Source organism: Pimephales promelas, chromosome 18 (genome assembly GCF_988280905.1).
Source record: "Pimephales promelas chromosome 18, fPimPro1.hap1.1, whole genome shotgun sequence".
In the NCBI taxonomy this organism is placed as follows: Eukaryota; Metazoa; Chordata; class Actinopteri; order Cypriniformes; family Leuciscidae; genus Pimephales; species Pimephales promelas.
Window position 1 is genome coordinate 15,879,511 of NC_142786.1, and position 27,889 is coordinate 15,907,399.

Genomic DNA, 27,889 nt, shown 5'->3' on the forward strand with positions numbered 1-27,889 from the left:
AAAGCCATTGCATTTTTTGTCAACTTTTAGTAATTACTTTTAGTCAAACTTCAGTTACCGACATTAATTTTGGTAGCTATCTTATTTGTAGTCTTTAGAGAAAAAAATTACATTATAATTTTTCACTTTCGGCCAATTCAATTAAGCTTATGAGACATTTGAATCAAGGAAACGGGCTGTATTGAGAATGCACTCTTTAGCAGTAGCACTTGTGCAATTCTACATATCCCTGTTCCTCGGTTCAGTGGTTCTCCAATTTTTTAGAATGCCACTGCCCTCTTGCACTCAGACTGCAGTCACAACATTTAGGGACAATATCTGCCCCCTTTAATCGATTTTTTTCCAGTTCATTTTTTTACCTGTATAAATACTTTCGTAAAATAAATAATGCTTTAAATAAAAAAAGTTCAATAAATATCCAATGATGGTAAAAACGAGGTGATACTTTTAAACATTAAATTAAAATCGCCAGTAGGTGACGGTAAGTCACTGTCTTTATGAGCGAGTCATCCGTCATCGAGTCATTCATTCATCAGTAACAAACATGGTAACAAAGCAAGTGTCTGTATTTATGAACGGGTCATTGAATCTCACAAATTCGAATCACCACTGTTTGCCGCAGTTCTGCAGTGGCTTTCGTTGCAAAACAGCAATAATATGCAATAATATGATCAACATTAAAAACACTGCTGGATATTAGCCTGTATTGATTGCAGATTTAGTCGCACAAACAGCTCGTGACAGAATAAAGACCAACTGAATGACACTTTAATTAATTCAAGTAGATAATCTCAAATGAATATCACTGAACTCCAGATACTTGTCTGTTTTCAGATCATCAGCGCTTCTTCAGCAGTGTAGAGCATGGTTGCCAGATACTATTGACAAGACCGGGTAGAAAACGTGTTCTTTTAACAGAAAAGCTCTGACTGGGGATTTAATTATTTACATCTGGCAACCAAGCATGAATGCCCGTAAACACAGTCTGTTAACAAAACAAAAAAACGGATGACGAGTCGGACAAGAAATTTAAGGTCCGTACGTGAAATTTAAAACCTCCTTATCGGGAATTTCAGATTTTAAGACATTTTCAGGCCTTAAAAAGCGAAAATTTTATTTAAGACGTTTTAAGACTTTTTAAGGACCCGCGGGGACCCTGCAACACTTCCGGTAGACGCTTCTTCGTTCGTTGGTGTTCAGCGGTTTCTTCTTCCGCTCGGCGGACTGTGAATATCGAAACTAGGAATCGAAATGTTAACTTTTGAACGATTCCGGGAAAAACGAAAAGTTAGTCCCGGTTCCAATCGATACTCGATTCTCGATACCCAACCCTAGTTATGACACACTTCCTGTTTCACGTTTCTTGCCATAATTTTGTTTCCTCGCCACTGCCAAACAGTTAGAGATATCAAAAATCCCCTCGCAAACTTTCATCCTCAATGTCTTTACTTCACGCTGACCGAGTTTCGTCGAATTTGGATCAGAGCTCTAGGAGGAGTATTTCAAATTCCATTGCAAGTGTTTTACGAACAACCCTAAATAGCCTTCCTGTTGGGCTGGGGTAAAAAGTAAAAGTGCGAAGTATATATATAACAATGAGATCGACATGTGCACCGAGTTTCATAATACGATATATACGCGTGTTTGAGTTATGGACCAAGTGTTCGGACCCCGTTCCAGGGGGCGCTGTCGAGCCCCCCTGCCACGCCCGGGTACCATCTTCAGCCCGGCCCTGATGGCTGCGGGTTCTGACCCGTGTACAAAGTTTCAAGAGTTTTTGAGCATGTTAAGGGCCCAAAAAGTGCTCGAATAGTCGTTAGAAAAAAAATAATAATCGGAAGGAAAACAATAGGGCCTTCGCCCTTTCAGGGCTTGGGCCCTAATAATCCTAAGGAAAACAATAGGGCCTTCACCCTTTCAGGGCTTGGGCCCTAATAATAGAAAAGAATAATCCCAAGGAAAACAATAGGGCCTTTGCCCTTTCAGGGCTTGGGCCCTAATAAATAATCCCAAGGAAAACAATAGGGCCTTCGCCCTTTCAGGGCTTGGGCCCTAAAAATAACCCTAACTGTTTCAATAGGGTCCTCGCACTGTTAGTGCTCGGGCCCTAAAAATAACCCTAACAGTTTCAATAGGGTCCTCACACTATTAGTGCTCGGGCCCTAAATAATCCCAACAGTTTCAATAGGGCCTCGCACAGTTAGTGCTCGGGCCCTAAAAAATAATCCCAACAGTTTCAATAGGGCCTCACACAGTTAGTGCTCGGGCCCTGAATATTCTGTTACCTATCCTGTGTGTATTCAACTCTTAACGGACACTGAGGATCATTGGATGTGTGGAATGTAACACAAACTCCAAGGTAGCCTAAGTGTTTTTACATATGATGTTTTGTTAATAGCCTAAAATAATATGAACATTGTAAAAAAAAAAATATGCACCATAATCTGTTTTGCTGTGCCCTACAAAGGCAAAGCACAGGGGATTTATGACATGTGTTCTGTCTTGTGAAAAAATATCTGGGTTAAATTATGTCCCGTTTCGGAGATGCATTACCACTAATCTACCCATAACATGTTTGACTGGCTGGTATAAAAACTTTAAAGGCTTTTTTCTCTGTTTCATTGTTTGCGTAGTTACTGCACTTTGCCTTTGTAGAGCACCGTGTGTGTAGTCTATAGATCTATACAGTACGGGTCAAAAGATATTTTTTTTAAATGTCTTAAAGAACAATATTAAGCAGCACAACTGTTTTCAACATTGATAATGATAACAGAAATGTTTCTTGAGCATCAAATTAATAACATCAGCATATTATCTGGATTTTTCTGAAGGATCATGTGACACTGAAGGCTGGAGTAATGATGCTGAACATTCAGCTTTGATCACAGGAATAAATTACACTTCACAATACATTCACAGAAAACAGCAGTTAAATATTTGTATTTTGAAATAATTGGATCAAATAAATACAGCCTTGGTGAGCAGAAGGGACTATTCAAATATTTTCAAACTTTTGACTGGTACTGTGTGTGTTGTAGCCTATGTGCTGGCTATGCCTAATTCATTTAATAACTATTATTATTATGTATGTGGAAACTCATGACAATGAATTAAGTCAAAATGATTTAACTTTTGAAATTTAATCATATCGAATATCCATTAACAAAAAATGTTGACCTTTAAAAACTTTAAAACTCAGCTTAAATAGGCCTATCAACATTTCTAATTGATTTCATATCTAATATTTTAAAACCCGACGCCAGCACGGTAAAATTTTACCGGCACAATCCAGCACAAACGAAGCACAAATGAACGAGACTATTTTGGGTGAATTTGGATCATGTGGGGGGCTGGTGATGTCATCAACAATAATGTAATGTCTAATATTATAAAAACCAACGCAGCACAATTGAATCTTTTACCGGCACAATCCAGCACAAACGAAGCACAAACGAACGAGGCTATTTTGGGTGAATTTGGATCATGTGGGGGGCTGGTGATGTCATCAATAATAATGTAATGTCTAATATTATAAAAACCGACGCAGCACAAATTAATCTTTAATCTGAGTGACGTCATCGACCTAACATTCAATGATTAATATTTAAAAATCCAAAGCAGGTCAAACGAAACTTTTTACAGCACAAAACAGTACAAACGGAGCACAAACGAACAAGACTATTTTGGATGAAATTGGAGCATGCGGGGGGCTGGTGACGTCATCGTCTATAATTCAAAGTCTGTTATATTAAAACCTGACGCAGCACAAACTAAAATTTTAACGGCACAATCCAGCACAAACGAAGCACAAACGAACGAGACTATTTTGGGTGAATTTTGATCATGTGGCGGGGCTGAGTGACCTCAGAATGACCTAAAAATATTATTTTAATATCTAAAAAACTGAAGCAGCACAAACGAAACTTTTTACAGCACAAACAGAGCATAAATGATTGAGCATATTTTGACGACGTTTTGCGTTGGGTGGGGGGCCAACTTCACGCAGGTATAATACTCTCTATATAGACCAGTGGTTAACCCTGCTTTACCTGTGAAGAGTGAACTGTATTTCAAAGCATCAGCTAAATACCTACTGTTTTGTTTTTGTACTAGAAGCATCCCCACGGAAGAAACACAGATTTCGCCCTGGCACGCGAGCTCTCATGGAGATACGCAAATATCAGAAGTCTACTGATCTGTTGCTTCGCAAGGCCCCATTTTCTCGACTGGTACTACTGGTTCTGTGCATCGTTCATCATTCACTTCAGAAGCTATTTTCACAAATGTATCAGTGATGTAAAAGTTTATTTTATTTTTCCTGACAGGTACGAGAGGTGTGTCAGACATTTAGTCGAGAGCACATGATGTGGCAGGGATATGCTCTAATGGCTTTACAGGAGGTAGGTGATCAAAAAGTATTTATTTTAATTTTACATTGTATTATAAAATGTTTAGTTCTTGGATAGGTCCATAGCAAAAGCTACTAGTATATCTATATCACTGCACAGTAACCATAGAGACCAACTATCAACTTGTGCCTATGTAGTGAGGTAAATGTGCAGGTCACAAATAACCCCAAAATAAAAAGAAATTGAAAAAAAGTCACTGTGTAATTAGATTGTATTACAGTATTTTCATAACATTACTGTATTAAAATAACAACAGTGTTCTTTTTTTATTTAATTCTCATGGCACTTCTCGTAAAGAGTAGGCCAGATTCCCTCGATTGGCCCTTATAGGTATAAAATTTCCTCATTCATTCATGCATTCATTCATTAAATCTGGACAATTTATAGGCAGTACAAGAAGTATAATTTTGTATAAATTCTTCAGACAGTTTAAATGTTCTCAAAATTCGAAGTATGTTGGCGTCACTAGGGTGGGGCCAGTGTTGGGAAAGTTCAATTTCTACATGAACTAGTTCAAAGTTCAGTTCTCAAATTTTAAAATGAACTAGTTAAAGGGTTAGTTCACCCAAAAATGAAAATTCTGTCAGTATTTACTCACCCTCATGTTGTTCCAAACCCGTAAGACCTTCGTTCATCTTCGGAACACAAATTAAGATATTTAAGATATTAAGATCGCTCCTGCATACAGTCCATAGGCTTCTTGAGGGACTGGCTCTTGCTGTCCCCGAAAAGTCATTAAAGACATCGTTAAAATAGTCCAAGTGACTACAGGGGCTCAATCTTAAGTTTATCAAACGACGAGAACACTTTTGTGCGCAAAAAAACAACAAAAATAACGACTTTATTTCAACTATTCACTTCCTTCTCCATGAGCCTGTAAGTCAGTTAACGTAGTGTGATTGCGTAGAGCTACGTCACACGTAGGCTCACTATTGGCCGACGCTGGTCATGTGTGTGTGATGCGTGTGACGTACAATAACAGAAGCTTACGCTATTAAACTAGTAACCTGACTCGCGCAGAGGGAGAAATAAACGAATAGTTGAAATAAAGTCGTTATTTTTGTTGTTTTTTTGCGCACAAAAGTGTTCTCGTCGTTTGATAAACTTAAGATTGAGCCCCTGTAGTCACTTGGACTATTTTAACGATGTCTTTAATGACTTTTCGAGGACAGCAAGAGCCAGTCCCTCAAGAAGCCTATGGACTGCATGCAGGAGCGATCTTAATATCTTAAATATCTTAATTTGTGTTCCCAAGATGAACGAAGGTCTTACGGGGTTGGAACAACATGAGGGTGAGTAAATACTGACAGAATTTTCATTTTTGGGTGAACTAACCCTTTAAGTTCATAGTTTATACATCACAATTTTGAACTAAGTTCACAGTTCAAAAAAAGAAACTAGTTCATAGTTCTTTTTTTCCATATGTTGCTGCAAGCTATTTTTTTTAATTGCCACAGCCCATATACAACCACAGACAGCAATTATTTTAACAGCGGGCAAAGTTTGCACCGAAATGTAAGATTTTTCCCATCCTCACCAACCTTGTCTTAAAACTAATCATACGATGCAACGCCTCCTCGCTGCTTTGTCGACTATATTCTGCTTCTTGTCTTGATGACGCATACGGCGCCGCGGTGCGACACTGGAGGCTGGAGTTGCCAGATGGGGTGTTTTCATCAGCAGTCATCAGTGGCATCTGGTCCCTGTAAAAAATAAACACCTGTGAACATGCTGATATCAAGAGAAACTATAGGGCTGCACAATTTCGGGAATATATTTTTTTATTTTTTTGTTTACATTTATTAAATATATATGAACACCACGTTTGTTGTGCATTGTTATAGCCTATGTATAGGGCTGCATAAAATGATAACAGACAAATAGCTCGCAGCCTATATATCGTTAAAAAGGAACACTTCAGTAACACTACACTAGACAAAAATATATGGATTATAAAACAGTATGTTACTTCAAACGTTTCCATTCGTTATGAAATGAGATTGGAGAAAACCTATATGTTTGGCATTTTTTGCTTTTCAAACACACAGCACGAGTGACTCAAACTCAGCACGTCCAGGGGCCGGTTTAACAAAGCTATTTTAGACCGGTCTATAGTGTTAGACACGTCTAAAATTTGCTCATAGACTAGTCTAATGCAAGTTAGACAGTTTCACAAAAGTAAAGACTGACTTAATTTTAGACCAAAAAAATTAGACACCTTACCCCCAGGCTAACTTTGGTCTAAGACTCTATGTTACCTTGGCAACCAACAGTAGCAATCGGTTACATTACAAACAGCCAAAAGAGAAGGGAAAATGGCTCATAATTTGTGGTTTTCTGACGAAGTAATGGAGAGAGCTATGAGAATGGAAAGGGTTTTTAGGGACCGCAGTAACCTACTGGAAATATATAATAATGAGGACTTACTGAGTCTGACTGATGAATTAGCTGAAGTACTGAGCCCTGCCACTTCAAGAAGCCCCAGCATCCCAGCATTGCTACAGGTTTGCACTGCGTTGAGATTTTATGCAACAGGAACGTTTCTGAATGCTGATGGTGACACAGTGGGTCTCAGCAAAGCTTCTGTGTCACGGGTGGTATACAGGTTATCAAGGGCACTTTCAAATAAGCTCCCTCAGTTTCCAAACCAACTGGCAGAGCTGAACAAAGTCAAAAGAGGGTTCTTCAGCATAGCAAGATTTCCCAATATTGTTGGAGCAATTGATGGGACACATGTCAGAATCCAGGCTCCAACAGCTCATGAACATTTGTTTGTGAATAGAAAAGGAAACCACAGCCTAACCATTCAGGCTGTTTGTGATTCTGATCTCCGGTTCCTCAACTGTGTGGCCCACTGGCCTGGATCAATTCATGACTCTTGAATTCTTCAAAATTCTCAACTTTTCCAAGCATTTGAACAAGGCATTATCGATGGGGTCCTGTTGGGGGACTCTGGCTACCCTCTAAAACCTTGGCTCCTAACTCACTTTCTGAATCCTACTACACCTGCACAGAGAAACTACAACGCAGCACACTGTTCAACTCGTAACACTGTAGAGCGGGCATTTAGTGTACTGAAGAGGCATTTCCATTGTCTACATGGGGAATTGCGAATGACACCTGACAGAGTGTGTAACATCATCTGTGCGACTGTTGTGCTGCATAACATAGCGAGGTAGGCCTACCTGAAAACAAACAATTTAAATTGATAGCCATTTTCAATAGGCCTAATTGAATAACTATTTACCACATTCTACAATTATAATCATACTTGTTTACTTCTTAATCATTAGGGATCTCCGGCTACCTGACCCTCAAGGAGAGGATATCAGAGATGACAATCACAATGAACTGGAGGACAGAGAAGATTTAGAGGAGCAGAATGGAACCGGTCGATATGTGCGTCAGATGTATGTTGACAGGGTTTTCAATGTATGAAACAACAACAAAAATCACATCAAAGTGGGCCACCATGTTGTCTGTCTTTACCTATTAGGCTTAAATGAGTAGCTACCAACTTAATAAATATATATATATATATATATATATATATATATATATATATATATTTTTTTTTTGAAGTTTTCTAAAGTGACATACTGTTCATTCAATAAATTAGTACAATAAATTATACAGCGTTTGTGTCTCTTTTCATTCATATCAAAAGCCTCAAAGTAATTAAAAGTACAACATATCACTATCGTTCAAACTCTTAACCATTTTTCTCACAAAAAAATGACATACTGTTCATTCAATAAATTAGTACAATAAATTATATAGCGTTTGTGTCTCTTTTCATTCATATCAAAATCCCCAAGGTTATTAAAAGTACAACATATCTACAGTTCAAACTCTTAACCATTTTTCTCACAAAAAAAATGACATACTGTTCATTCAGTAAATTAGTACAATAAATAATACAGCGTTTGTGTCTCTTTTCATTCATATCAAAATCATCAAGGTTATTAAAAGTACAACATATCTACTCTTAAACTCATTCAAACTCTTAACCTGTGTAAAACTAATAAGGCAGATTAGAAGTAGGTCTACTCAACATATTAACTTTTGAAACAGCTTTAAAAAACACAGAAAAGAATTAGCCTAAAATACCTTATTGTCTTATTGGAAGTATTTAAGATATTCACAACTCCACTGACTGTTTTTGCAAGTCTGATTTTAATTTATCTTTCTGAAACTGTAAAAATCTCGAGCAGCAATTTCCTCTCTTCCAGTTCAAGATTTCTGTATTGTTTGTCTAGCACCATTGACATAGTTGTTGCTCTCGACACTGATGTGCAAACCACGGGAGCAGCAGCTGTAGCTGATGCTGATCCTGACGCTGACTCAGACTCTTCATCTGCCGTCCCCTCCCGTCTCTCACCCGGCTCCTCCTCCACTGCCTCACTTCGGTCCCAAGTCAAAGACAGGGTCACTAAAAATAAGTACAGACATAACATTACCTTACTTGCTTCATGAATCAGATTCCTACATTACATAAATTGCAGACCTAGAACATAGCTTCCTTGTATTATAGGCTGAAGCAGTACGTTGTTAACGTTTATTTTCTGGCTAGCAAGCTTACTGGTTCACATTAGCATAACTTACATCAACTTTACATCGACTTTATTAGCATCAACTCGACGGCAATGAAGCAAAAGTAAAAACCGAACTGATTTCTTTAAAACAATCACCCGCAGTTACCTGTATTCTCCTCTTGATTGTCTGGCTCTTCTTCTTGACAAGGCGGGGTGCTGCTGTCAGTGGCTGAGGGAACTCTGCCGGTAACGTCGCTGTTGACGCCGCACACTCCACTTTCCTGTCCTCCGCTTATCCCCCAGAACATAGGCGACTGTCCGCCATATATAGTCATTACCATTTCTGTGATTCTAATAAGTGAAATGGGGGATTCTAATAAGTGAAATGAGTGTAATGTGGCGGCCAGCAGAGCGGGCCGTTATAGTGTATAAGCACATAGGGGAAGCACAGGGGGCGAACCGGTTGTGGGAGAACTCCCAATAGTGCAGCTCCTAGGGGAGCTGAAGGCATACTAGACAGCTAGTAATTTCGCCTGCAAAGGGGGAACTTCCAAGTTATAAAATCTGACAAAGGTGGACGGGGAGGCCCATCCTGCGGCCACAAAAAAATGTTGTGAATGGAAAATCCACAGAACCATGCCCACGATGAGGCCATGCTTCTAGTGGAATGAGCCCTGATGCCCAGAGGGCAAGGCAGGCTTTTAGAGGCGTAAGCTAATCAGTTCGACCTGTAGAAACTGAACATGTCGTTGCTTTCATACGGATTACTTAAAGGGTTAGTTCACCCAAAAATGCAAATTCTGTCAGTATTTACTCACCCTCATGTTGTTCCAACCCTGTAAGACCTTCGTTCGTCTTCGCAACACAAATTAAGATATTTAAGATATTAACTCTTTCCCCGCCAGCGTTTTAAAAAAAAGTTGCCAGCCACCGCCAGGGTTTTTGACGATTTTCGCTAAATTTGAATGCCCCGCTGAATATTTTCTTCCATGAATATATGAAGATGATCTATATAAAAATAAAGATCTGAGCCTCTGCTTTTAGGCAAAAAAAACGTTTTTATTTTATCTTCATCTGTTCTTTTTTTATTGCCTCTTGAACAGAGGTAGGTTTTGTCAAAAACACAACATTTTGGACAAAAAACTGAGAAAAAGGTATTTTTATCAAACAAGTGCATTTAAAAGCAGAATACATTCAGATGTTGTTTCCTTCATATATAAAACTTTCCAAAATAAATTAAAAACATAAAATAAATGTAAAATATATCAAATTTCCCAGGATGTAAGGGAAATGTAACTTTTGCAATAAAACTTCTGCCTCTGCCTCTCTGTGTTCTACCTGTGAATGAATAATTGGAATTACAATAAACAAGCCTAGACACACACACACACACACACACACACAAATACATATTACAATGTGGTAATTGGTAAATGTGCACAAAGAGAGAAATAATTTGACAATTACACCTTCATATTTAGACAGCCACACATAAATGCCTGCACACACACATAAATATTATAGTGTCATAATATTATACGATCTATCTGCGGCACGTCCATGGCTAGAACTTTCTGTGACAACATGTGCATCTCTCTCACTGACTACTTCGTCCCGATCAGATTCAGAATTATCAAATAAAGAGTGATCGGACTCCGAGTCCATTAACCTCCAGTACTTCAGCCATATACCTCTGCATTGTCTGTCTGATACATTCTCACTACTCCACTTTTTGAGACGATTGCAATCTGTTTCTCTGATCAAAGAGTTGCGCACTCATTCAGGACATGCGCGCGGGTCTTCCTTACCGTATACCACCTAAAACACGGATACCCGGAAAATTCCGTGTTTGGCGCAGATGCGTTTTTTCATTAAACACGGAAAATTCCGTGTTTGGCGGGGAAAGAGTTAAGATCGCTCCTGCATACAGTCCATAGGCTTCTTGAGGGACTGGCTCTTGCTGTCCCCAAAAAGTCATTAAAGACATCGTTAAAATAGTCCAAGTGACTACAGTGGCTCAATCTTAAGTTTATCAAACGACGAGAACACTTTTGTGCGCAAAAAAACAACAAGAATAACGACTTTATTTCAACTATTCGTTTATTTCTCCCTCTGCGCGAGTCAGGTTACTAGTTTAATAGCGTAAGCTTCTGTTATTGTACGTCACACGCATCACACACACATGACCAGCGTCGGCCAATAGTGAGCCTACGTGTGACGTAGCTCTACGCAATCACACTACGTTAACTGACTACTGGCGCATGGAGAAGGAAGTGAATAGTTGAAATAAAGTCGTTATTTTTGTTGTTTTTTTTGCGCACAAAAGTGTTCTCGTCGTTTGATAAACTTAAGATTGAGCCCCTGTAGTCACTTGGACTATTTTAACGATGTCTTTAATGACTTTTCGGGGACAGCAAGAGCCAGTCCCTCAAGAAGCCTATGGACTGTATGCAGGAGCGATCTTAATATCTTAAATATCTTAATTTGTGTTGCGAAGATGAACGAAGGTCTTACGGGGTTGGAACAACTTGAGGGTGAGTAAATACTGACAGAATTTGCATTTTTGGGTGAACTAACCCTTTAAACAGAGAATATTTGTTTTTGGTATGTTTTACATAATTTAAAAATGGAGACTTAAAGCTTTGTAAAGACATAATTCTCACATGTGTGTGGCAAGTATTTGCTGAGTTAAATATATTTTAAGTCACCTTTCAGAATGAACTTGAAATTGAGAGAGAAGGAAGAAACGCACATCATGTTTATTTTCTTTATTTTACAAAAAACACAACATTTTGTTTTTATTGTTAGTGCACACAAATAAAAGTAGACATTTAACAGTTTTGATTGATGTATAACACTTGTATCACAAAAATCGACAGTTATTTGAGTCTCTTTTGCACTGATAAGAAAAAAAAAAGAGATAATCACGCTGGCATCATGGTCGACCCCAGGGGGTCAAAATGCTTGAAGTACTTGAATTTGAATTTTTGACAATTAAATTCTGGAAAACCCTTGAAAACAGCCATATTTATGAAAAGGCACTTGAATTATTGAAAGACAATATATGAAATGTATTGTTTAATTTCATCGATAAACAATCTTTTCACATGGCTATGAGCATGATATTGACGCATGCGCGAGAACTGAACTGAAGTAGTGTAAGGAGATCGCAATTCTCGCGCATGCATCGTGGAAATCTAAGGAAGTCTCGTTTCTGGCCTACAAGGAAGAAAAGGAATAGTCGAATAAACTCGTTATTTTTGTTTGTTTTTTCGCACAAAAAGTATTCTCGTCGCTTGATAAACATATAGTTGAGCCACGGTAGTCACTTGGGATATTTAAACATTTTCTTCATTGACTTTCTGGGCCGTCAAGAGGCAGTCCCTTAGGAGCCTATGTGGTAGTTATACAGCTCTTCAATTTAATCAAAAATATCTTCATTTGTATTCCGAAGACGAACGAAGGTCTTACGGGGTTGGTACAGCATGGGGGTGAGTAATTAATAATGACTTAATTTTCATTTTTGGGTGAACTAACCCTTTAAAAGAAAAGGCTCAATAAACTATTGCATAGATAGATAATGTATAATTATCTAATAGATAGATAACTGTATAATACACTATGCATCGATATGTATTTCCTTTGTGCTTTGAACTTTTCAATGCGTAACTTAGTCTAAACAGAGCTGCGCGTTGTGACTCATGTTGCCTCAAGCGCATCATTTGGTGTTCGGGATGCGCATAAGCGCTGTGTGCAGCACTCTTTGCTCTATTGGGGTCTTTCATAATCATATCATAATACTTTTGCGAAATGAAAGATTATTAATAGTATTTTTTTGTTCTGTTCTATCCTATCTATCATATGTTGCTGCCTCATAAACAGCTGTGCTATACATTTGTGCTATATATATATATATATTGTTAATTTTATAGTAGACTATAAAATAATTGATCTTTTTGATTTTTATCTTGTTTTTCATTAATGTATTTTACAACAATACAAAGAGCCATGTGTAAAGTTTTACCAGATTTATTGCTACACTTATTGTCTCTTATTTGTTCGCCACTAATTTTTTTTCCACTAAATGTTCTGATTTTATAAAATTATGAAATTTAAAATTAGTTACCCACTAATCTAGTTTATAATATAATTTTTGTCATATGATGAACTTTTTTTTTTTCTTTTTAAGGAAGTTATCTGTGTTAAGTATAGATTGTGTTTAACACACAAAAGAGTGATTATCAGTTCAACAAACAGTTATAGAAATTCTACTTGATTTTTTTAAACTGCGTTGGTAACGGATAGGTATCGGCCTTTTTTATTTTTATTATTAGGCCTATTATTATTAGCTAACGCAACGGAGGCAATAATTTTTTTGACTCATGGCTGAAGTTAAGTTTCTCCAGCTCTCCCCAGTTTGGCAAAAAATGCATCTCAAAATGCATCAGATTGATGCTTTAAAATATGGAATATTTAAAATTTTCTTACGGGGGACCATGCCCTCGGACCCCCCTAGAGGGGTAATATACTTCTCACCTTTTTTACCCCTGACCGGTTTTCATGCCTGCACTTGCTTCGCTGCCCTTGCAGGCCACGCCTACTGGTAACAGAGCGCAGTAGTTAAACAACAAGTCTAGGCTACTAGTGAGTCTCCATGATGAGTCGGCCCAAAAATGTGTTTTCGAGATCGCCCAAAATGTCCGGGATTCTTTTCCGTTCTACAGTCCCCATTCGTTATGTTTACTGTGGTGAGCAGGACAAGACTGAGGGCCGTGGGAGAATGATGCGAGGCTGGTGGCGTGTTTGCGAAGAGCGACACCAGTGGCGTGATTATGATGAGCGACACCTGTGAGACACACCGGTCTCGTATCTCTCATGGAGAACCGGGGACTTTATTAGCAATGTTAAAACGCACATCAACCAATCACTTTTTTTAGTGTTCATGTGAACACTAGATTCAAATTCACCAATCGGAATGAATTCAGTTAGATTGAAACAAAATCTAATGCATGTAAACAAGGAATGGTGACTGCAGAAAGCAAAAGCTGAATCCCGGACATCAACAGACGGACATGTCCGGGAAAAAGAGGATGTATGGTAACCCCTTCTACTCAGATTTCTCCACAGAACAAGAGCCTGTTAGCCATCTTTTTTGGAAACTAAGCTGACACTATGTGTACATCTATGAATGAGATCCCACTCTCTATGGGCGGGTTGAAAACATGCGGAACAGCTCGTACTACTGACTGTAGTCTTTAGCCTCTGGCCAAATGATCCTCTGATGCAAAATGACTATTTTTGCATCATCAGAGGATTTTTTTGAGACAAAATACAGAAATCTCTCGTCTGAGGGGGATATGAGGGTTGAAAGCACAGTAATTTGAAAATACTATAGGTTTTCCCTCAAGTATCCCTTTAAAGTTACCACAATCGTTGCATCTCCTTGACTTTATTGGTACTATTTTGTTTTATTGGTTTATTTTTGTTTATCTATTTACCTTTTTTTACAATTTGAAACATAATAAAGATATTGTTTGATAAGTGAGATCTCTGATTGTAGTCCTTGAAAATCCAAAAAGTAGTGCACCTATTATGTAAAATTCACTTTTACATGGTGTTTGAACATAAATGTGTGTTGGCAGTGTGTGAGCAAAACCACCATAGAATGATAAAAATCCACCCAGTGTTTTTTTTTTTTTTTTTTTTTTACAAACCCAATTCCATAAAAGTTGGGACACTGTACAAATTGTGAATAAAAACAGAATGCAATGATGTGGAAGTTTCAAATTTCAATATCATACATAGATGACATATCAAATGTTTAAATTGAGAAAATGCATAATTTTAAGGGAAAAATAAGTTGATTTTAAATTTCATGGCATCAACACATCTCAAAAAAGTTGGGACAATGCCATTTTTACCACTGTGTGGCATCCCTTCTTCTTTTAATAACAGTCTGCAAACGTCTGGGGACTGAGGAGACAAGTTCCTCAAGTTTAGGAATAGGAATGTTGTCCCATTCTTGTCTAATAAAGGCTTCTAGCTGCTCAACTGTCTTACGTCTTCTTTGTTGCATCTTCCTCTTTATGATGTACCAAATGTTTTCTATGGGTGAAAGATCTGGACTGCAGGCTGGCCATTTCAGTACCCGGATCCTTCTTCTACACAGCCATGATGTTGTAATTGATGCAGTATGTGGTTTGGCATTGTCTTGTTGGAAAATACAAGGTCTTCCCTGAAAGACACGATGTATGGATGGGAGCATATGTTGTTCTAGAACTTGGATATACCTTTCAGCATTGATGGTGCCTTTCCAGATGTGTAAGCTGCCCATGCCACACGCACTCATGCAACCCCATACCATCAGAGATGCAGGCTTCTGAACTGAGCGCTGATAACAACTTGGGTTGTCCTTGTCCTCTTTAGTCCGGATGACATGGCGTCCCAGTTTTCCAAAAAGAACTTCAAATTTTGATTCGTCTGACCACAGAACAGTTTTCCACTTTGCTAGAGTCCACTTTAAATGAGCCTTGGCCCAGAGAAAACGCCTGCGCTTCTGGTTCCCGTTTAGATATGGCTTCTTTTTTGACCTATAGAGTTTTAGCCAGCAACGGTGAATGGCACGGTGGATTGTGTTCACTGACAATGTTTTCTGGAAGTATTCTTGAGCCCATGTTGTGATTTCCATTACAGTAGCATTCCTGTGTGTGATGCAGTGCCGTCTAAGGGCCCGAAAACCACGGGCATTCAGTATGGGTTTCCGGCCTTGACCCTTATGCACAGAGATTGTTCCAGATTCTCTGAATCTTTGGATGATATTATGCACTGTTGATGATGATAACTTCAAACTCTTTGCAATTTTTCTCTGAGAAACTCCTTTCTGATATTGCTCCACTATTTTTTGCCTCAGCATTGGGGGAATTGGTGATCCTCTGCCCATCTTGACTTCTGAGAGACACTGCCACTCTGAGAGGCTCTTTTTATACCCAATCATGTTGCCAATTGACCTAATAAGTTGCAAATTGGTCTTAGGGCTGCACGATTCTTGCTAAAATGTGAATCACGATTTTTCTCCATGGGAATTGAGATCTCGATTCTCTTACACGATTCTCTTTTTTTTTTCCATCCAAAATGTATTGCACTCAAGTAAAGTAAAAAAAAAACAAAAAAAAAACAACACAAGACAGTCTAATAAAGTGCAGTAACAAAAAAAAATCTAAATTGTTTAAGCTGGTTCTTTGGGGCTAGCCTATGTAGCTGTCTGTGTATTAGTCATGAACTAAAAGTAAGTGTAGGCTATATTTGATATTTTCTGGCTAGTTTACTATAGCTTTTTTATAATCAGACATCACACTTTCACCCAAACTGAATAATTACAAACAAGTTTAAATGGGTAGCCTAAATCTTCTATAAATATTTGAGTCTTCATATCTAAAACTCTCCAAAATGCTCTAGGCTTTTCGTGTTGTTTGAAGACCTCTCTCTCTCTCTCTCTCTCTCTCTCTCTCTGCCCTTTCAAGCGCAGCAGTTTCTATTCTACATCATCACTCGCCGATCAAACTAGGCTTTGGCGGGACTAATATGTGCTAAAGCGGCCTCCAAAAAGCAGACGATCTGACGGTTTTAGAAGATTAACAAACCGAAATTAAAAAACAGACCCGCCCTATTTGAGACGAGCTTTTATTTACCCAAACCTGCAGCCACACAGGCGTGTAAAAGATACAGGCGTCTATGGGACTCGGCTATTATTTTTATATAAGTTTTAAGGTACTTCAGTTCTTGTTAAAACTGACTAGACATTGTGTGAAACTACTTTTTGAGTGAAATCATTAATTTTGTCCCTCAAAAGTGTGCTTTCACTTTAATTGAGCGCGCGTTTCACTGCGGCTCACGCGCTGCCCCTGCGCTGCCCCTGCGCCCGGTGAATACTTTGATTAACATGCAAGCCCAAAAAAAATATGCGCTGCTCACGTGCAACAACTTTAATTTAGACATTCCCTGATGAAACGTCCGCATGATTGATTTGTGAATTATTGTTTTGTTTTTGTGTGAGTGTGACCAATATAACGCGTGAATGCAGCATGATCTGAATGCAGGGAAATACACGGAAGTGAATCGCCATCATTAAGAAAGGAGATCGCATTTATGTTTGAATCGAGATCGTGATTTTTTTTCGATTAATCGTGCAGCCCTACTCCAGCTGTTCCTTATATGTACATTTAACTTTTCTGGCCTCTTATTGCTACCTGTCCCAACTTTTTTGGAATTTGTAGCTCTCATGAAATCCAAAAGGAGCCAATATTTGGCATGGCAATTCAAAATGTCTCACTTTCAACATTTGATATGTCATTTATATTCTATTGTGAATAAAATATAAGTTTATGAGATTTCTAAATTATTCCATTCTTTTTTTTACTCAAAATTTGTACAGTGTCCCAACTTTTTTGGAATCGGGTTTGTACAATCTCAATAAATCATACGCACTGTCTCAGAACGAACTGTTCTAAGATTCAGCGCTTTGTGACGTAGAATTGAGCAAGGGGTTTGATTGACAGTGTGGTTGTGGCATAGACCTCCCCCTCGGTGATCTGTACACCATCCTCCATTGTTTCAACGACACCCGGTAATGTCTCTTGGAAACATAAGTGTTCTTTTGTGGGATGGGATGTAATAATGACATTCATAGTAGTTTTCACTTACTTCCAACATCAGAGCCACTGAAAACACAGTGGATGTATTGTATTTTGGAAGTTTAAGTGTCACCTTTCCTTTGAGCTAATCATTTTCTGACTGACTGTTTTGTGAACGAGGGTCAATTGAAAGCAGCTCTTGCTTCAAAGTTAATCCTCAAGTGTGGTTCGTCGTCTACGGTTTGCGATCCAACGTCACCTCCAGTAAGTGTATTTTATGATTTTTGAGCAAATAGTCATTTCAGTCGATGTCAGCCAATTCAACAACAAATACGTCTAAAGATATTGTCAACGTCGTAGGATGTCTGTGTATATAATTTAAACCTTGTTTATGTGTGTAACCACACATATATATATATATATATACACATACATATTTTAAAGATAGTGTATTAAAAACCGCATATGTTCTTGTTCTGCAAGTTCGCCATCTTCTCACATTTGCCACAGAAGCACCTGTATGACAGTAATGTAAACATGACGCAACAGGTCCCTTGCATAAATGTAATTTCGCTTGTACATAGCAAACTTTAACACAGTATGTGTTTGTAGTTTCAAAAAAATTGCGGCAACGTTAGTCTTTGTGTGTGTCTGTGTGTGTGTTTTGCACATCCATAATTGCAAAGGGAACACGATTACAACTCTATAAACGTAAATTTATCAAATAACCATACCGAGACTACTGGTCCATTCTCATTTGTGTTTATTCTGCCGGTGACTCTTCGTCATCTGGGTCTGATCAGAGTCTATTTATATATTCCGATTCAAACATGTACGGCTGAATGACATCCAAAACAGCGGGTCTTTCACTCTCAGCCCTTCTGCTTACCGACTGCCATAGGTATACAAGTGACGCCCTCATCCAAAGGCAGGGCGGGGATATGCAGCTCATTTGCATTTAAGGTTGTATAGACCATTTTGCAAGATGTAAACAACACTGGTCCAGAAACGCTTCTTGTTTCAGTTTGTAACTGTTTTCTTTATTTCACATGTAAAGAAAAAATCTTAAAGATGTTTGTTTAACTTTTTGATTCAGTTTTATATGTTCTGTTGGTTGTATTTTATCCCAGCTTTTATGTAGTGTTAAAAAACTGAAACAGGAAGTGCTTCTGGACCAGTTTTGTTTACATCTTGCAAAATGGTCTATACACCAAAACAGGACTTCCTAAAACAGGCCCCAAAAATGACGTTTTCAAATGATTATAATGAATTAACTGTGGGGTGCATTCTGGGGACACCCGAGACCAAAAAATTACATCTTGTAGGCTAAAAAGGGGCATAATAGGTGCCCTTTAAAGTCCTGGAATTTTTTGTTTATATTATCTGTACAAACTAACATATTCTACACTGTAAAAAATTTCTTGTCAAATTAACAGTAACTTACTGGCAACAATTATCCAGTACTTGCTGTATTTAATTTAACAGTAAAATTACCGTAACACTAACAACAGTACTGTTAAGCATACTGTAAATTAAATAACATTATTTTACTGTAATTTCTTACCATATTAAAGTACAGAATTACACTGTTAATTTTTAATAATACTGTGTAGTATGAAATGTTATTGTATTTATTTTATAGTGCTACTGTGTAACCTGTAGAAAATCCGTAGAAATATTATTTTAACTGTTAATGGGAAATAGAAAAAAGAACAATTGAAGCTTTAACTGCACAAGGTTTATTGTGTATTTTCAAACACATTAGCGCATTTATAATATACATTTAAATACATTAATACAATTAAATACATTAATAATAAAAATGTAATATAATACAATAAAAATCATGCATGACAATCATGAACAATTATGCATAAATACATGCAAAAAAAATATCAGGTAAAATAGAAAAGATTAAAGGGGTGCTATCTGATCAATCTATTAGAAAGATAGTTCATAACAACTCATCCACCCACTCCCTGCTGGGGTAAAACAGCTTAAACTAGTCTAAGATTGTCTATTGGTTTGAGATTGACTGTCTAACTGGTCAGTTGCTGATTTTAAAGGGTTTTTGGCTGCTTTCTATCTAAGGGACCAGATTTGCAGGGCTGCGAGACACATATAAACTTATAAACTATAAAAGCTTTGACAAGTAAACCACCAATCCAGATGAGTATTACAAAATGACAAGTTATCCAGTGTCCTTAAAAAAAAAAAAAACTAAACACAAAACAACCTCATCATGCACATGTGCCATGAAAAACTTGCATTATGGTATTAATAATCATTTATATGTAGACTTATGTTCTAACTTTTGCAATAGGAAGTTTTCTATCCAAGCTTTTATGCAATTAAACCTTAAACTGTACAACAACGTTTATTTTCACACAACAATTCTTAACAACTTGCAGATAGACAAAATTCACAGATGGATAATAATCTGTTTAAAATGTTCTCAGTGGGTCAGTGCTGGACCAAGGTATAGTAGTAGTAGTTAGATAAATAGAATAATTAAATTAGATTAGATTTACAATTCATCGGTCGTCAAGATGGATAGGGGTCTTCTTAACATGCACAGCTCACACCTGTGGAAAAGGAGAACAGACAAGACAGTTAAAATACAGTACGTTTTTGTTGTTGTTGTTTTGGCTAAACAGCAAAAACAGACAAAATTATGTCTAAAGTGTAATTCACTTAATACTAAAATCTTGTTTGTTGGACTGTTGTTTAAAATCAATTGTTAAAGTATGTTCATTATGTCCTCAGTTGTATGCTGTGTAATATAATGCAATGCTATACTGTTCAGTGTTGTGCATATGTTTATGCCACAAGAGGGCACTAAAGTATAGGCTATGGAGGATGCGTTTGTATTATTATTATGTTTGTCCAAGTTGATTTACCGTAGTTAAGAGGATCATATTACTGAGAGAATCTTCATTAGAGACTGATGTGTCAGTGTCAACAGCTGAAATAAATATGCCAAGAACGGCTAAAGATAACTCATCTCTATCGTCCACTCTTTTCTTTTGAATGCAACGCAAGCTGAAACATAACTCAACATCAATTCATTTACGATAACGTGAAAACGTAGGTTAAATCTTGCTTGTGTGATACATGACTTAATATTTTGGACAAAAATACACCTGGGCGCTTTCCGTGGTCCATCAGCTATCACTGAGGTAACGTTAACGTTAAATGGCAGAACGCCAGGTCAGGATTTACACGGAAAAAAAAGCGTGAAAAAATCAATAAGAGGAATTGACACTTTAATTTTATAACAATAAATCCGAATCCTAACCTTGGATATCCGATTTCAGGATATCGATTTTCAATTCCTAACCCCTATAAGTTATAAAATAATGAACGTGCAGGCGCTTTCACCGACTTAACGTGGTAAATAACAAAATGATTAGACCATTTTGACCTTATAAGAGGTTACATATGAAATATATGTTAATAAAATCACATATTTAATCAAGTAAGTTAGGCTATCAAGATGAAAGAAATCCGCGTCTGACTTATGCTAGGCTTATAACATTCCGCGGCCAGTTCTTTCTAACGTTAATCTGTTAACGTACGTAACTCGGTTTGCATAAAAATATGAATTACTAACCAGATATGTATGGCGAAAACGTTGCCGACAGCGACGCGATGCACGGACTGCGCGTTCTTACAGAGAGAAGGGAACTGAAGAGTTCTTCATAAAATGGCAGCTGGTTGTGGTTATTTTTCGCGGTCATTTCGTACTAATGTATTTGAATTTACAGTAACATGCCCAAAATGGCTACATTGAAGAGTAGCCTATCATATACATATTATATTAAAATGTCTAGAATAGATTAAATTGAATGTAGAAATCGTGGTCAGCTATTCTAAAAAACTTTAAAGTTATTAGCTAGAATCCGTACATTATAAGAATTATTACTTACCAGATGAAGAAGTTGCAGGTCGGCAGAAAAGACAGCAGCACCACTGACACGACAGAGAAACTCTTCCAAAGTCAAATATGCTTTCATGCACACCCCACTGACATAAATTATGTCATAAATTATGACTGTTAATGGTCAACCAGTGCTACATTTTTATTTTAAATGTAAGAATAACATTAGTAGGCTAGCAATTTTTCCGTGGAACTTTGTGTGGTGTTTTTCGTGGTCAATTTGCACTGTATTTAGATTAACAGTAACTGATAATTTCCCAGAATGCATTGAAATTCTACAGTAACATACTGTCAACTGTGTGCACAGTACATAACTGTTGAAAAAACAATTTAATACTGTGAAAACAACTAAATCTACTGTAACTTACTGTACATAGATTATACAGTAAGAAACTGTTGAGAAAAACAGTATAATCCTGTGAAAACAACAGAAATCATTTACAGTGTAGCATTGCTAATTTGACATCGCAGTCTGTTCATTATTAAAATAAAATAGCCAACCAAGCATATAGAAAGTTACACTGCTCAATTAAAACTTATTCTGTTGTAAAAATCTGTGCTGCTCAGCATGACCGCCTTCTTACTGTGCCGTTTTTTTTTTTTTTTTTTTGGGGGGGGGGGGGGTGAAAGATGTTTTTTTTATGTTTATTAATGCAAGTGAAGTACAAAGCCTAGTTTACATAATAAATAATTGTTTAACTTGTGGAGTGAAGGGAACTAAAATATCCTGTAGTTTTATAGTGTTTATAATGTCTGTAATTTTTATTTTATTTTTTACAGATATTACATTATTTCTGAATGTAATAAAAAAAACTGTGACGTAGTCTAAGCACGCTTTATTCTTTTTCCTCTCTAAAACCCAATTTCATAGGTGTAGCGTATTTTTTGTCTCTAAAAGAAAAATTACGTCTTATGTGAAATTATGCTGTAATTATTATTATTACAGGGTTCGTACGGGTGCTTGAAATCCTTGAAAATGCTTGAATTTTGATGTTGTGTTTTCAAGGTTTCAAATGTATTTCTTTTACAACAAATTACCTAACTAACTGAATAGTTTGTTTTTTAAATGGAAAAATAAAATGTACTTCAGATATAGAGCGATTTGCAATACGCTGGCCAGAGCAAAAGTAGGTGGAGTTTTCATTTTGATTTCCGAGCTTGTTTAGATGCCCTGTTTTAAAGTCCCTGTAAAGGCAATTCTAAAAAAAAAAATCTAAACCGATTATAAATGTTAGTAATGTATTGCTAAAACATATTACAAAGACTGTAAACTGTGAAGTACTGAATTGTGGAGTTAGACTGTGGTGTGACAATCTCAGAACACACACTTAATTTTGACTTTACAGGGACTTTAAGAGTATTTGTACATTTCCATCTTTTTGGAAGGCGAAGTAATCACGGCGGTATGTAGACGAGTTGTTGAGGATCAGTGCCAATGGCTGTCGTGTCAATGAGGCCGGCAATTAAAGATGAGTTGGGATGGGTTCAGGCGCAGGTCCACCATACAGGGTCCACCAAAACAGAGAGACTAATATTAACGTAGACACCATCCTTCCTATGATGTACCAAGTACATCAGGATTTACGGGACGTGTTCACGGTTCCGGCTGATCTAAACTATGCAGCCTAATTTTGAATTAAGGAAGTCTATAGTGTGTTGTGTATGCTTGGCCAAAGAGATGTGTTTTAAGTCTAGATTTGAACTGACAGAGTGTGTCTGCTTCCCGGACAATGTTAGGAAGATTGTTCCAGAGTTTTGGTGCTAAATAGGAAAAGGATCTACCGCCTGCAGTCGATTTTGATATTCTAGGTATTATCAACTGGCCGGAATTTCGAGATCGTAATAGGCGTGAAGGACTGTAATGCGTTAAGAGCTCGCTCAAGTATTGGGGAGCTAAACCATTTAGTGCTTAGTAAGTAATCAGCAATATTTTAAAATGTATACGATGTTTAATAGTCAGCTAATGCAGGGTTGACAAAACCGGGCTAATATGGTCATATTTCCTGCTTCTGGTAAGAACTCGTGCTGCTGCGTTTTGAACCAGCTGTAGTTTGTTTATTAAGCGTGCAGGGCAACCACCCACTAGAGCATTACAATAATCTTGTCTTGATCACATGAACACATAATTGTTCTGCATTTGTCAATGAGAGCATATGGCATAATTGGGGCCCGAGCACTAACAGTGCGAGGACCCTATTGAAACTGTTAGGATTATTTATTAGGGCCCGAGCACTAACAGTGCGAGGACCCTCTTGAAACTTTTAGGGTTATTTTTTTTCCTTTTAGGGCACGAGCACTAATAGTGCGAGGACCCTCTTGAAACTGTTAGGGTGATTTTTTAAATTTTTTTCTGCAAAGTAAGCGCCATTTTCGGGGCCGCAACATGCTCAAAAACTCACCAAATTTGGCACACATGTCAGGACTGGTGAAAAATTTCGTATTTTGTGGGTTTCGCGGATGGGCGTGGCAAAATGGCTCCCTAGCGCCACCTAGAAAATTAGAAAAATTTAGCCCCTCATCCACGTTCAACCTACAAACACGAAATTTGGTGGGGACGTGTATCATATCAAGAAGCACAAAAAAGCCTCAAGGACCCATACCCGAAACTCAACAGGAAGTCGGCCATTTTGAATTTGACCCCCATTTTGGGACGATTTACACAATCAGTACTTTAACAAACTCCTCTCAGGGATTTAGTCGGATCGACTTCAAATTTCTGCTGTGCCTTCTAAAGGCATTGACGATGTGAAGTTGTGCTACCTGGCTGTAACTTGGCTGTAAATGCCCAGATCTGCACGAAATTTTACACATTTGACAAGAGTCCCACCCTGAACAAATCTACATGCCGACATTCACCCACAGTCATAGCGCCACCTAGTGGCAACAGGAAGTGACCTTTAACGAAGCAGCCCCTGTCGAATGTTTGACCGACATGTACGAAATTTCTGTGGTACATCTACCATGTCCAGACGCACAGAAAAGTCTCTTAGAGCGATGCCCTAAACTCAACAGGAAGTCAGCCATTTCGAATTTACCGCCATTTTTGGATGATTTACTCATTACGTACTTTAACTAACTCCTCCAAGGGATTTAGTCGGATCAACTTCAAATTTCTGCTGTGCCTTCTAAAGGCATTGACCATAGACATGTACACTAGACCTCACCTGGGGGTTCTAAGCATGCGTCAAAACCGCCGCCATCTTGGAACAGGGGTCTTGTCATAGGAAGTAGCTAGGTAACGCTGCTATCTCTGCCTTTACTTCGAATTCATTGATGGTGGCGGACTTTTGTGCAGGGTATGAAGTTCACGGATGAAATCTGAACTAGGAAGAATGTTTTTAAAAAAAAAAAAAAAAATTTAAAAAAAAATGTTCTTTCTGGAATCAATGATAAATACATGTCTGACCGTTGGAACAAACCAAAAAAACAAGAAAAATCGCATTCATGATGATTTATGGTGATTTTATTTGCGTTAGACCTGCGTCTACTACATTGACGCTGATGCATTAAAGTGGAGGGGCTCCCCTGTTTCAAGATGGCGGCTCTATTGACGCATTCGTTCTAATGAACTGCCGTATCCAAGGTGAGGTCTAGTGTATATGTCTATGGGCATTGACGATGTAAAGTTGTGCTATCTGCGTGTTTTCGCCAATGGACGTGTCCGTGGCGTCGATGATAAGCCATGAAACAGGAAGTAACTTGGCTCTAAATGCCCAGATCTGCATGAAATTTAACACATTTGACAAGAGTCCCGCCCTGAACAAATCTACATGCCGATATTCACCCACAGTTATAGCGCCACCTAGTGGCAACAGGAAGTGACTTTTAACGAAGCAGCCCCCGCCACACGTTTGACCGACATGTACGAAATTTCTGTGGTACATCTACCATGTCCACACGCACAGAAAAGTCTCTTGCAGGGATGCCCTAAACTCAACAGGAAGTCAGCCATTTCTATTTTTACCACCATTTTTGGATGATTTACTCATTACGTACTTTAACTAACTCCTCTAACTCCTCCTAGGGATTTAGTCGGACCGACTTCATATTTCTGCTGTGCCTTCTAAAGGCATTGACGATGTAAAGTTGTGCTATCTGCGCATTTTCGTCAATGGGCGTGTCCGTGGCGTCAATGATTCTCCATGAAACAGGAAGTTGTAGTAACTTGGCTGTAAATGCCCAGATCTGCACGAAATTTTACACATTTGACAAGAGTCCCGTCCTGAACAAATCTACATGCCGATATTCACCCACAGTTATAGCGCCACCTAGTGGCAACAGGAAGTGACTTTTAACGAAGCAGCCCCCGCCGCATGTTTGACCAACATGTACGAAATTTCTGTGGTACATCTACTATGTCCAAACCCACAGAAAAGTCTCTTGGAGCGATGCGATGAACTTAAAAAAAGGAAGTCGGGCATTTCTAATTTTACCGCCATTTTTGGATGATTTACTCATTACGTAATTTAACGAACTCCTCCTAGGGATTTAGTCGGATCGACTTCACATTTCTGCTGTGCCTTCTAAAGGCATTGACAATGTAAAGTTGTGCTATCTGCAAGTTTTCTTCGATGGGCCTGTCCTTGGCGTTGATCATTCGCCATGAACCTGTTAACCTTCAGCTCCACAAGGGGGCTCAAAGCTAAAAATGACATGCCTGGATAACAATAAATACAGCTCCTGAGAACAGTGTACCACAGGCACAATTAAGGTATCTTTGGAAAGAAGACAGTTGGGACTCTACTAACAATCAGTTGATAATTCTCAAACAGAAAAAAAGCTATAAAAGTGATGAAGTGTTATGAAGTGCCTCAAAAATAATGTGCGCCACAAAAATGTTTTATTATTTCATGTACAAATATATAAAAATAGACCTGGAGTAATTCAGATAGATAAAGGATTGAAAGCCACAAGTCTCATCAGTTTATAGTTCAAATTTGAGGATGATATAACGAACAATGGGGTTCCTGCAAACTTTTTTCCAAGACTATGCCAGTTCCCTTTCTCCCTCCCCCTGCCTGAGGCACATCCCCAGAAATGACATGCCCAAACTAAGATATTTGCAGTTGCTGAACTATTTGCACTACATGCACAATTTAGACATGTTTAAAAAGAAGATGCTTTAGAGTGTATTACCCAACTGTTAAAGTTGAAAAAACTTACACAGACAAAAGGTTATATAATTTAAAGTGTCTTGAAGATAATTTATACTGCATGTAATATTTTAAAATTCCCTGTAAAAATAAATGAAAACAAACCTGTAGGAATCCAGTTAGGCAATTGATTGAAAGACATAAGTCTCATCAGTTTATATTTCAAATTTGAGGAAGATATTATGAGAAATTAGATTCCTACAATATTTTTTCCAAGACCATGTCCAGGTACCAAGAAGCCTCCTTGGATACATCAAAAAGCAACCTAATGACCAAATGTTATGCAGGGCACTGCAAGCTATTTCAGTCAATTCATAAAATAATGCAATTATAAAATAATACACACAACCATTAGACTTTATGTAAGTGATTTATTTGCACAACAGAACCAAAAAATATATTGAGAATGAGGAGTAACGTGCCTATTTGGGCGGGGTCTGAGCCAGTCGGCCATGATGGTAGGTGACGCTATCGGTTACCAGGGTTTTTATCGGTTTTTAACGCAGCAGTTACTTCCAGGCATGGTAAAATAGTGCGGTATTGCGAGAAACTCCTCTACTACCGAGCTAAAAACACACGTAATCAATACTGTTTTGTCGTGGGAATCCTACCAACATGGCGGAAAGGGGAGGGGCACTGTAAAATGACGTCAACTCCTCATTCTCAATTCGTGAAATACATAAGTAAAATATTATGAAATATAAAAAAAAATAACTAAAGTTCTTTGCAATAGAAAATACAAGTGATATAAATACTGTACTTTGTTGGCTTGGCCTTCATATATTGCTTTAGTCCATTCCTAGCTTTTGATGCCACCATCCTCTTGTCAATGGCAATGTTCTGAAAAGGATGGAAAAAGTGAAGAATAGTGAAGAAACTGAGAGCTTGCATCTCTGGCTGGTGCTTGGATGCCATTCTTCATCTGAAGATTCAACTTGATGGCTGTTGCATGGGAAAGAATGGAAAGATAATTAGCACTGCATGTCAAGTAAATAATTCTGTTTAGTTTCTATATAGCTGGCCATTCATTCAACAATCAAACTGATGGGCAGTCGTTTACACAGCATTCGTACTAAAGCTTATCCATTCAATCAACAATCAATGGCCAGTGATATAGACAGCATTCATATGGATGACCAGACAAAGAACCAACAATCACACTGATGGCCGGCCATCAGACAGGAATATGCCATTTTGAAAGCATACAACTCCTTCCTATATA

At 37.9% G+C, this 27,889-nt stretch overlaps 1 protein-coding gene and 1 pseudogene across 6 annotated transcripts in view; one reads left to right on the forward strand and one right to left on the reverse strand.

Moving 5' to 3' along the window:
- The window catches only part of cenpa (histone H3-like centromeric protein A), a 128,842-nt gene that overhangs the window by 84,768 nt on the left and 16,185 nt on the right, over window positions 1–27,889 (forward strand). For 2 of the 6 annotated variants that reach the window (XM_089122804.1, XM_089122805.1), the window contains exons 3-6: window positions 4,114–4,229; window positions 4,326–4,400; window positions 7,424–7,584; window positions 7,703–7,930. In XM_089122804.1, the coding sequence (XP_088978930.1) occupies window positions 4,114–4,229; window positions 4,326–4,400; window positions 7,424–7,584; window positions 7,703–7,847 (497 nt within the window). In that variant the 3' untranslated portion in view covers window positions 7,848–7,930. Of the gene's footprint in view, window positions 1–4,113; window positions 4,230–4,325; window positions 4,401–7,423; window positions 7,585–7,702; window positions 7,934–27,889 lie in introns of those variants that run through there. The other 4 variants (XM_089122808.1, XM_089122807.1, XM_089122806.1 and 1 more) reach the window with 3 other exon arrangements.
- LOC148970962 (uncharacterized) lies at window positions 8,551–27,582 on the reverse strand (annotated as a pseudogene).